General features: G+C 46.6%; 1 protein-coding gene across 1 annotated transcript; it reads left to right on the forward strand.

Moving 5' to 3' along the window:
* Window positions 1-361: 361 nt before the first annotated feature.
* On the forward strand, window positions 362-1,516 carry LOC104330580 (olfactory receptor 13G1). Its single transcript, XM_009935813.2, has one exon. It carries the CDS (start codon window positions 362-364, stop codon window positions 1,514-1,516), a length of 1,155 nt encoding a protein of 384 aa, XP_009934115.2.
* Window positions 1,517-11,546: the final 10,030 nt, after the last annotated feature.

An 11,546-nucleotide genomic window follows, 5' to 3' on the forward strand; every position in this document is an offset into this window, starting at 1 on the left:
TGTCACCTGTCTCTGCTTGCAGTTAATAGGTTTGCACCTTCAGGAGCTGAGAACCCTTCACAGCCCTGATCAGTCATACTGAGATTAAGTATGTAGGGTGCATGATGCACAGCTGCCAAACATTGTTTCACTATTCCTCAGGTACCTTTACAAATCTTTTAGAAAAGTAATTATTTAAACTGCATATTTATTTTATAAACTAATAAATTCATATCACTATTCTCTTAATTCTACCTATCTCCCTGTGGTACAATGATACACTATTCTCTTTTCCTCTCCTTACTTTCACTTCTGAAAGGTCTTGCTGTTAGCCCAGCGCAGATTCATTTTGTACCCAAAGCCCTGGTGGAAATCATGTCTCATGTCTCAGCACTTGTTTCAGGATTCGTGTGTAGAAGTCAAAGTCCATACCACAGTCAGGGAAGATCCACTGTGCAATACAACTGCTTTAAAACATCTCTGTTACATCTGTCTCTCGCTCTCCGTGTCTGTCTTTATTTTTGATGTTGCATTGCATATGTTCTGGCCATGCTGCAGTAATGTCTTTATTTTTATACCTACACAGGGTTCATCAAAGCAAATGCATCCAGTCAATCTCACCAAGGTCTCTGAATTCATCCTTGAGGGTGTTTTTGACAACCCTCACCTCCAAGGTCTCTACATTGCAATGTCTTTGTGTTTCTACCTCACTGCTATCCTCAGCAACTCATTCGTCATTATAGCTACCGTTGTCCACCCACCACTTCACACCCCTATGTACTTTTTCATCTCCAACCTGGCTTTCCTTGACTTGGTAGGTATCTCCTCAGTACTGCCTAAGATGTTGGAGAACCTGATCCTGGGCAAGAACACCATCTCCTTTGAGGGCTGTGTAGCACAGCTCTATGCCTTCACTTTCTCAGCCTCAACAGAGCTTATACTCTTAACAGTCATGTCTTATGACCGGTACCTGGCCATCTGCCAGCCCCTTCACTACATGACCATGATGAGCAAGGGGACCTGCATCTCTTTAATGGCCAGTGTCTGGGGAATCGGTACCATCAACTCCCTCATAAATACCATTCTTTTGGCACAGCTGGACTTCTGTGGGCCAAATTTAGTCCAAAATTTCTTGTGTGAGATACCTCCAGTCCTTGCCCTGTCCTGCAGCTCAACCTATCTCAGTAAAATCACGGTTTACATGGCAGACATCATCCTAGGCATGGGAAACTTCCTGCTGGTCATCTTCTCCTATTGCCTCATCATCATCACCATCCTGAAAATCCAAGGCTCTGCAGGGAAGTGGAAAGCCTTCTCTACCTGCTCCTCACACCTTGCTATTGTTGGCTTGTTCTATTCCACCATCATCTACACCTACATCCAGCCAACTAGCACTGCAGTAGAGAAGAAAAACAAAACAGTGAGCATTATGTACACTTTGGTGACTCCCATTCTGAACCCTCTGATCTACAGCCTGCGCAACAAAGTGATAAAGGCAGCATTCTGGAAAATTGTACCATTTCCCAAGAGAAATTAATACACATAGCCACACACCCATACGTTTCAGCCCTGTACTTCAGGGTCCACATTCATGGGTAGTTACAGGGTTGTATCAACCTTTGCTGCTCATAAGTGGGACATTGCTTTCACTGAAGTTCCTATGAATGCAACAATGACAGTTCTTAAGGAGAAATTACCTGCACTGAGGATACCCAGAGCAGGGTGAGGTGAAGTGTACCTTAGAAGGGTTTGTTACTCTGAATCCGGTGATCTCTGGAGTCAATCTCTCCCTTCTTGGTCAGCAGAGAGGAAAAGGCAACTTCAGGCAGAATTCATCTGAATTTTCCAGATCTCCCTCCACTTCTGAAATTGTGCCTTAAAAGTCTGTTTCTCCCTGTTGTAAAGGAGAATGCCCTCTTAACAGTTATCTCAGCTTGCCTTTTGGTAACCTACACAGTGCTAATGGTTTTAATGTTTTTTCATATAAAATCGGATCTTTGCATAAGAACATAGTGATGCTTTGAAAAGCCAGAATTGAAGACTCAATAGTCGGCAGACTACTAAGCAGGTATTCTTTATTACGGCACCGGGCACACGGGGGATCTCTCCTCCAAACGTGCGCGCCAAACACCCTGTCATTTCAGGTTAAATACAGTCACAATATACATACTCATTATACTGCCAAGAAATGCTTAGCATATTCATGGCTTATCCAAGAACTAATTAGCATATGTTAATGTCTTTCACGCATGTCTGTTAGCGTCCTCGGGTGGTCTTTGGGGGTCTCAAGATGAAGGCTTATACTCCTCATCACAGTGTTCGCTGGTTGACCTTTGTTTCTGCACAAACTCAGTTCTAAAATCAGTATACCGTGTCCTTCCAGGTTGTTTTGCTCCAGTCTTGTTGCCCTCTTGGTGCCTCTTTATCTCTGTAGCTTGGTGCATCTGCCCTCCCAAGGCTCAGCTGTCCAAATAACATTATTTAGGAGTCTCTCTGTCTTAGAGCTTTCCTACCCCTCCCCAAAACAGCAAGTCAAGTTTGTCTAAGTAGTGTTACTGAGGAGCCTCTTTGTCTTAGAGCTTTCCTGTCTTCTCAAAACGGCAAGGACCTACTTTAGTTTAATTAGAATCACTCTAGTAAGTGGAAATTTTACATTTACAGGTATCAATAGAAATACTTCCACTGCTTTATTGATTGCTTTACTATTTGTTTCCATAACAGAAGAAAGGAAGGAGGGAAGGAAAGTAGATTGAGGGACTTCAACATTTAAAAACAAACATTAAAAAAAATAATTAAATCTTCTTATTGCCTTTGCATTTTAGTCAAGCTTTCAGAAAGATCATTTTCTAGGGGATACACAATACTTTCTGAAGTATTTTGGTGGTTTTCTTACCAAACAAGAATCATCTGGTAAAAGAAGTAATAACTTCACTGTTGTAATGAGGGCACTGACCTCACCGAACTTTAGAAACCACCAATGAAGAGAGCTTTCTCTGATCTCATGATATACTCTTTCAGTTCCAGTGGGAACCAATCCCTGAGACAGGCAGGCAAAATAAATTTAGTTCAGAGTCAGCCACTTCAGGGAAGGTCAGGAGACACCCAGTTGTCATTTCCTCAGAGCATGTAGGGTTTGTCCCTACACCTTGTTCTTACAAATATTTGTAATACATACCCAACCCTAAAGCAAAGAAGTACACTTTCTTTCAAATGGCATGCTAGTTTTGATCGGCAGAGCCTTTATTTCTGGCAGGTGAAAGGAATGTTTTATGCCTGTGTTCTTACCTTAAATATCGAACAGTTTCACATCCCTGCCAGAGCTCCTGACTTGGGACTCCCTTCAAAGCTCATGTCAGGAACCTGTGACAGAGCTTACAGTTCATACAAGGACCCCACTTTCAAAACTCCTTTCTGTCCAGTTCTGCCTGATGCCCTGCAGCTGAGATCACACCTGACACATCCATTATGCTACACTGTCCATGCTTTTCTTCCACTGATAGGCTGGTCCCTCCACTCGCTGCGACAACCTTTCCTGCTTCTGCCTCATTGCTTCTTCCCACTTTATCTTTTCTTTCCTTGCATAAAGCTCTTTTCTTCAGGGAACCCATGATGCTGAAGGAAAAAGCTGGCTGGACCTAAAGGCAACAGGTCCCTTAACACTATAAGTGGGATGGTGTGGAAGACGACATAATAGGAGGAAGGAACCTGCCACCTCAGAGGGCAGACACACTTGCTGGTCTTTCACAGCTCTGCAGAAAAAATTGGACAAAGAATGTAAGTTTGCTGCCAGTTCCTTCAGGCCTGAAAGGCTCGGATCTACAACGCTCTCAGCTCAGCTCTGCATACACCCAGCTCTGATTTCTATATCAGCATCACAATCGTGCACTTCTTTATGGAGATCAGCCTCTCTCCAGTTCAATGAGAAGAGGTGATTTGGCTCACCAGCTCTAATCCTGCCTGGGATCTAGGGCTGGGACTCTTCTCCGCTGCTTTTTGGGACACAACTTAGTTACCTAAAAATAAGAATCTGGTAACATTTTGGGTGACCTGAAGTATTCTCTACAGCCACCAGTTGATGGTCCTTTAGGACATGGGTCTCCTGTGCCTTACCTGCCAGCACCTTTGTGGTCATGTCTTGTCAAATGGCACAAGGTGCTTGTACTTAAGCAATTCAACTCAAAGCCAAAGACAGGGAATAATTAACTCACCCAGCTTTATAGTTCAAACAACTCTAAAGCAAAGACAACCTAGAGCCCTTAAGCACTCATTTGAGCAAGGGCAGCAAGCTGGGCAGGGTCCATCCATATGGCAGTCACATAACTCCACCTGTATGGACAGAAATGCCACATAACAGAAACAAGTCTCTCCAGATGTTCATTGCTCTGCATTGACCACCAGTGAGGAAGGGTTCCAGGTTGACTGCTGGCATTTAGACATAATACTTTTAGCTTTTCTAGTCATACACAGAGCTGAGGTCAACCTCACTGCAAAATTGAAGGTATCAATTACAGACAATGATCAGGATCGGCAGTCACCTCTTCTTGTGAGCCAGGCACAGTATGGCGATGGAGGAATGGACTCCACCTGCTACTCATGCTCTCCTCATAGGTGCAGCTGAAGTCTGCAGTGCTCTTGGAGAAAGCCCATGGGATTCTGAGCACACATCCCTGTCTCCGTGGGGCAGAGCTAAAGCCTTGAAGTGCCTCAGGTCAGCATCTCTCCAGAGCTGCTGAATGGGACCCCAAAGACGAACAGTGGAAGGGCTCGTTTTCCCACCACACTTGATAGAGGAGACTCACAGTGGTGGTGAGGGATGAGAATTTAAACAGCAAGCAAAACGGTTGTCAAAGAGGACTGGAAAGCAATGGACTTGGTGGGCACCTCACAACACACAAAGGCCACCTTTCTCACCTTCCTTTCTGAAATAAGCTAAATTTCATCCCACTGAGATGGAAGTTTTGTGTTTCATTCATGGTCAAAGGAATCATTGTGAAACCTCTTTTTCTCTCTTCTTACTTCATGTGAATACAGGTTTTACAGAAGCCTGCACAGTTTGCAGTGCTTAGCACCTTCTCGGGAGTGGTGGAGGTGGCAGGGGGACAATGTGTATGAAAAAATGAGAAAAAACACAAACTAACCCTTCTGAAAGTCTTTATGGTAACTCCTCTTTTATTATTCCTGTTCCAGCCTTCTCCTATTTTAGACTTCAAACTAGGTATTACAAAAAATGAATAGGCTTTATTTCTTTGTTCTACGTAGATTGTTAGAGGTTTTTATGACATCATCTTTGGTACAAAATCTAAGAATTTCCTAATTCATGACATCTGAAAGGATAGGTTTACTCTTGTACATCTGAAGAATCTAAAATTAGAGACTTTATGACTTCTGAGGCTGTTATAGTCATACACGAGTTACTTAGATATGTAACAGACTGGCTATGTCCCGGAATTTCAGGTTTTTTTTTTTCCTTTAGTTGAGTTCAGCCTTGGACCAGAGCTGCCCAGATGCTATTCAGTCCTCATTCCTCTGTGTTGATGTATTTAATTGAAGAACAACTCAAATTCTGTGGTTTGCCTGAAACCTTACACCAAATTTCAAATTTCAGGAAAGAAAGGGCATTTGGGAGGAAAAGTACTCTCTATGAGCCAAGTTACTTTGCCCATTTTGAAGAGGCAGAATGTGCTCGTGTGTGATTTTTTTTCTCTGTTTCATTTGCTGGTTGAAACACAGTCTTTGGCAACACAGGTTAAAGGGTACTGATGAAGAAGCAAACAGTATAGAAAGCTGAAAGTGTAACTTCCTCAGTTCCCTCATTTAAATTTCACTTCAGTAGCTAGGAATAATGCAGATAATAGTGTGACTCAAGACAGACCTTACCATAAACTTTTGACCACACCCACACTGCCAAATACTCCTTTGTCTAATCATCCACACTGATCTTGAGCTCAACCACAAAGGAACAAGATGTTAAACTGGAAGAAACTGTAAAGCCTGCTTCTTCTGCAACATTGTTGGTCTCTGCATTTGAACAATGTGTAGAAGGGGAGGGTACAGGATACTTCAAGCTGGAATGATGGCTTCAAACCATGGATGGAACAGATCTCTGATGCTCCAACTCTCTCTCACGGCTGGGCCAGCCTTGATCTTGGAGCCAGAATTCCCAAGTCCGAGAAAGCCTGCAAACCTAAAGTAATGAAGTCGCATTGTGTTGCTCTACAAGTCTCCCAGATGAAACTGGGAAATGCCCTACCCACTCTGCTCTGGATAGTGGATTTACTGGCGACTGCTGGTGGAAAAAATGTGAGGCAGGAGCAAAGCAGGTCGTGTAGTAATCACTGAAAGGTTCATGATGACAGTTGAGGTGAGCTCAGGGGAGGAATAAATGAAGACTTCATGCAATGCCCAGTTCACTACCACTTCTGAATGGAAGCCCAAACTTTGTTTCCTCTAAAACCAAAGCAGAGGGACCTGGTGGAGGTACTTGTGTCCAAAGGGCTGGGGACCTAGAGAGTGCCTTGCTGTCAGTCCTGGCCTGGAATCTCTGGAAAGCTGCTACAGCAGCTCTGAACACATCTCCCCAGTGTAACTGACACCTTCCAGGTACACTCAAATGTGCACCCCAGGCACAACTGTATATAAAAAAGAAATGGCATGGACAGAACATAGATAGAAACACTCTGCAAATGCTGATGGCACCAGAAGCTTTATCCAGTTCTCTTCTGGCTGATCAGGAGTGTATCTGTTAGTATGGCATGCGTATGTGTGTAAACATATGCACATATGCACACACAAAATAGATCTCCCAGTCCCTGCCCCAGACACTCAGTGTGTGCGGTGCCTGCCCTTGGATCCCCAGTTTCTGGCACCTGGGAATGTGAGCCCTGAGGTCCAGCACCACTACGGCTGCTGGTACAGACCCTCCTGCCTCACCCACACCAACCTACCACCCTCACACAAACACAAGCAGCCCCCTGCCAAATGGGAACACTGTCAATGTCCCCACAGCTGGACTGAGGTACTCAGTATACCCCAGAACTGACACAGGACCTATCCTCCCAGAATTCTGCTTTTCTTGCACGTACACCAGCACCCACACCTAGGCACAGGAGTACCCCAGTAATGCTAAGACACTCAGCCTTAGACAGACAGTTGACCCAGTATCCACCCTGGATCCCAGGTCTCCCAGTTGCAAGCACCTGTGCAGGCAAGCCCCCGAGGACCTCAACCCCACTCCAGCTGCTGGCACACAGACCCACTTCACAGAATCACAGAATCACAGAATGTTCGGGGTTGGAAGGGACCTCTGTGGGTCATCTAGTCCAACCCTCCTGCCGAAGCAGGGTCACCTACAGCAGGCTGCACAGGACCTTGTCCAGGTGGGTCTTGAGTATCTCCAGAGAAGAAGACTCCACAACCTCCCTGGGCAGCCTGTTCCAGTGCTCCGTCACCCTCAGAGGGAAGAAGTTCTTCCTCGTGTTCAGACAGAAATTCCTGTGCTTCAGTTTGTTCCCATTGCCCCTTGTCCTGTTACTGGGCACCACTGAAAAGAGTTTGGCCCCATCCTCCTGACAACCACCCTTAGGATATTTATAAGCATTTATTAGGTCCTCTCACAACCTTCTCTTCTTCAGGCTACACAAGCCCAGCTCCCTCAGCCGTTCCTCATTGGAGAGATGTTCCAGTCCCTTCATCATCCTCGTAGACCTCTGCTGGACTCTCTCCACTAGCTCCTCATCTTTCTTGAACTGGGGAGCCCAGAACTGGACACAGTACTCCAGATGGGGCCTCACCAGGGCAGTGTAGAGGGGAAGGAGAACCTCCCTCGACCTGCTGGCCACATTCCTCCTAATGCATCCCAGGATCCCATTGGCTTTCTTGGCACCCAGGGCACACTGCTGGCTCATGGTTAACCTGTTGTCCACCAGGACACGCAGGTCCCCCTCTGCAGAGCTGCTCTCCAGCAGGTCCGCCCCGAGCCTGTACTGATGCATGGGGTTGTTCCTCCTCAGGTGCAGGACTCTGCACTTGCCCTTGTGGAACATCGTCAGATTCCTCTGCACCTAACACTCCAGTTTGTCCAGGTCACGCTGAATGGCAGCATAGCATTACTGGTGTATCAGCCACACCTCCCAGTTTGGTGTCATCAGCAAACTTGCTGAGAGTACATTCTAACTCTTCATCCAGGTCATTGATGAAGAAGTTAAACAAGGCTGGGCCCAGTACTGACCCCTGAGGGACACCACTAATTACCAGCCTCCAACTAGACTCAGCGCCGCTGATGACAGCTCTCTGAGTTCTGCCATTCAGCCAGTTCTCAATCCACCTCACCGGCCACTCATCCAGCCCACACTTCCTGAGCTTCTCTAGGAGGATGTTATGGGAGACCCTGTCGAAAGCCTTGCTGAAGTCTAGGTAGAAAACATCCACGGCTCTCCCTTCATCTACCCAGCCAGTCATGTCATCGTAGAAAGCTATCAGATTGGTCAGGTATGATTTGCCCTTGGTGAATCCATGCTGACTACTCCTGATAACCTTCTTTTCCTCCACTTGCTTCATGATGGCCTCCAGGATAAGCTGCTCCATCACCTTTCTCGGGATGGAGGTGAGGCTGACTGGCCTGTAGTTCCCTGGGTCCTCCTTCTTGCCCTTTTTGAAGACTGGAGTGACAATGGCTTTTCTCCAGTCCTCAGGCACCTCTCCTGTCCTCCAGGACCTCTCAAAGATGATGGAGAGTGGCTCAGCAATGACATCTGCCAGCTCCCTCAGCACTCTTGGGTGCGTTCCATCGAGGCCCATGGATTTGTGGGCATCCAGATTGCTTAAGCAATCGCTCACGCAGTCCTCGTCGACCAAGGGAAAGTTACCCTCTCTGTAGGCTTCCTCTCTTACCTCCAGGGCCTGGGATTCCTGAGGGCCTGCCTTGGCACTGAAGACTGAAGCAAAGAAGGCATTCAGTAGATCTGCCTTCTCTGCATCCTTCGTCACCAGGACACCCACCTCATTCAGCAGTGGCCCCACATTGTCCCTAGCCTTTGTTTTGCTACTGATGCAGCTGAAGAAGCCTTTCTTGTTGTTTTTGACATCCCTTCCCAGATTCAATTCCAGGTGGGCCTTGGCCTTCCTTGTTGCATCTCTGCATGCTCTGACCACATTCCTGTATTCTTCCCAAGTGGCCTGTCCCTCTTTCCACATTCCATGGGCCTTTCTCTTCCACCTGATCTCTACTAGAAGCTCCTTGTTTAACCATGCAGGTCTCCTGCCTCATTTGCTGGATTTCTTTCTCAGGGGGATGCACTGCTCCTGAGCGTGGAGAAAGTGACATTTAAAAAGTGACCAGGGCTCTTGGACCCCCCTGCCTTCGAGAGCCCTGGCGCACGGGATTCCTCCCAGTAGCTCCTTGAAGAGGCCAAAATTAGCCCTCCTGAGGTCCAAGGTTTTGATCCTGCTTATCGCCCTGCTTCCTTCATGCAGGATCCTGAACTCGACCATTTCATGGTCACTGCAGCCAAGTCTGCCTCCAACCTTCACTTGCACACAGAAACACATGCTCAGACTTGTACGTGTGAAGTATCCCCCCCCAGATACCAGCTTTAGACACTCAGCCTACAGAGTAGCTGGCCCTTGGAACCCCTCATCTCCACTTGCCTCACACACACAGCCACATACATGCAAATGGCTTTCTCAGGTGATGTCAAGTGCTCACAGTCTCTGCAGCGGCTAGCTTGGTCATGCCAGTCCCTCCAGTAGGCAGCTTTTGAACCCTGGAGAATGTCTGCTACTAAGCCAAAATGTAGGCCACTCCAACACTTGGTTTGCAAGTCTCCTACCCTATGCAGGCAGGCTGGCTGGCCTCTCCAGTTCCTGGCACATCAGCCACAGGCAATCCAGTGGCTTACAGCCCCACCCTGGCTGCTGGCACTCTGACAAGTTTTCAATCTTTAACCAACCTGTAACCAATTTTTCACTTCTGAGCAGCAAGGTTTTCCTGTAGGGTTTTGATGATTAAAGTGCACCATGCTGCAGACAGGAGAGGGTAAGAAGGCGCTGGCAAAGCAAATAGCTTCCTGTGAAAGACACATGCGCAACTGACAAGGTTAGGCTTTATGTCCAAGACAAGGCACGCATTTCTATTCTCACTCTGAGGTGTGTCTGGAGGACTTCTCAGGTTTTGCAGTTTGTCACCAGAAAGTGAAGTTGTCAAACAACCTTTGTGTCTTTCTTAGAAGGAGCCGTAGAGTGTAGGGAAAGTGACATAAGTCCAAAATTTGGGGAAAGGAGTTTTTCCCACCCTCTGCAGGTTGGTCCAGCCCTTCCATGTCTTTTGGAGCCTTTTGACCTTCTTTTGGTTATTGAGATTGCATTGGCATATTCTTTCCCTTTTGCCCTGCAGGAAGGATTGTACTTCAGGTTTCACACTGAATTTGTACCTCCTTGGTTTCGCACCCAGGCAGAAAACACACAAAGTTTAAGATTGACATAGAGCTTGACCTCTCAATTTGGATACAAACAACAAAGGAATGTGAAAAGCTGTGAAAGTCACTGTAAACGCTGAAAGAAAGAGGTTGACATTTTCATGGGAAAAGCAAATACATCTGAGGTAAGGGTGGTGGCTGTCTGAATGAGATGTGCAGTCTAGTGCTGGGGGATGCAGCGGAGGAAGCAAGGCTTACGCAACATGTGTGTGTAGTCTGTTGGTTCACATGGCACTTGTTATAGTTTGGCTGCGGCCTGCAACAAAAGCACCATGCAGCCGCCACTCCCCCCGCCGGGGTGCAGAGGAGAATGGAAAGAAACAAGCAGAAACTGTGTAATCGATGGCCTTGCTGGACTTGCCAAATGCAAGACGAAAGACAAACGGACTGAGGAGTCTCTCCACTGAGGTGTCAAGAGCCCAAGAGATAACAAAGGAAGTCATTAACTGGTGCTTATCTTATCAGACAAAGTAAGGGGGGATAGCCCATCACTGTAAACCAAGTGATCTGTGGGGCACCGAGGAGGCTGCACAGCCACAGATTGCTTCAGAGATTGCTTTGGATAAAGCACAGATGGCCACGGAATACACATACCAAGGTGCCTGCTCCGAAGGAGTGTCACACTGCTGAGTCACACTTCTGACAACACGACATTCCATGCCAAGAGCCAATCGATACACAATAATTGACTTAGTCCCACCTTGCAAAAAGATTTCTAAACATATAAAAATTGGCACTTGAAAACTCTCTTTGGGAGGAGGAGCCAAGCAAGAACTTCACCTGACGGACGGGTCGATGAGCCTGAACCTCTCTTCCCCTCCCAGGAAGGGACACCTTTTTGGTAAGAGTCGCGCCTTTGACTTTGTCAGACGAATCCCCGGGAACACATTGTTAACTAAAGTGCTAAACCATTACCTTGAATTCAACTTATGTAGACAGTGCATTTATCAACAGCAATCCCGAATCTGTGATACCTGTTGCTTGAATAAATTACCTGTTTTTTCAGCTTTGCAAAACTGTTTCAGTGAAAGTCCTTGGAAGGGCTCTGACAGGCAAGTTGAATCTGACAATGGCTACACATTTAACCCTTTAGAC

This window comes from Opisthocomus hoazin, chromosome 26, assembly GCF_030867145.1.
Source record: "Opisthocomus hoazin isolate bOpiHoa1 chromosome 26, bOpiHoa1.hap1, whole genome shotgun sequence".
NCBI lineage: Eukaryota > Metazoa > Chordata > Aves > Opisthocomiformes > Opisthocomidae > Opisthocomus > Opisthocomus hoazin.

What these genes read in the sequence shown, in the direction of transcription:
- LOC104330580 (XM_009935813.2), top strand. Translation starts at nt 362, where the DNA reads ATGTCTCAGCACTTGTTTCAGGATTCGTGTGTAGAAGTCAAAGTCCAT.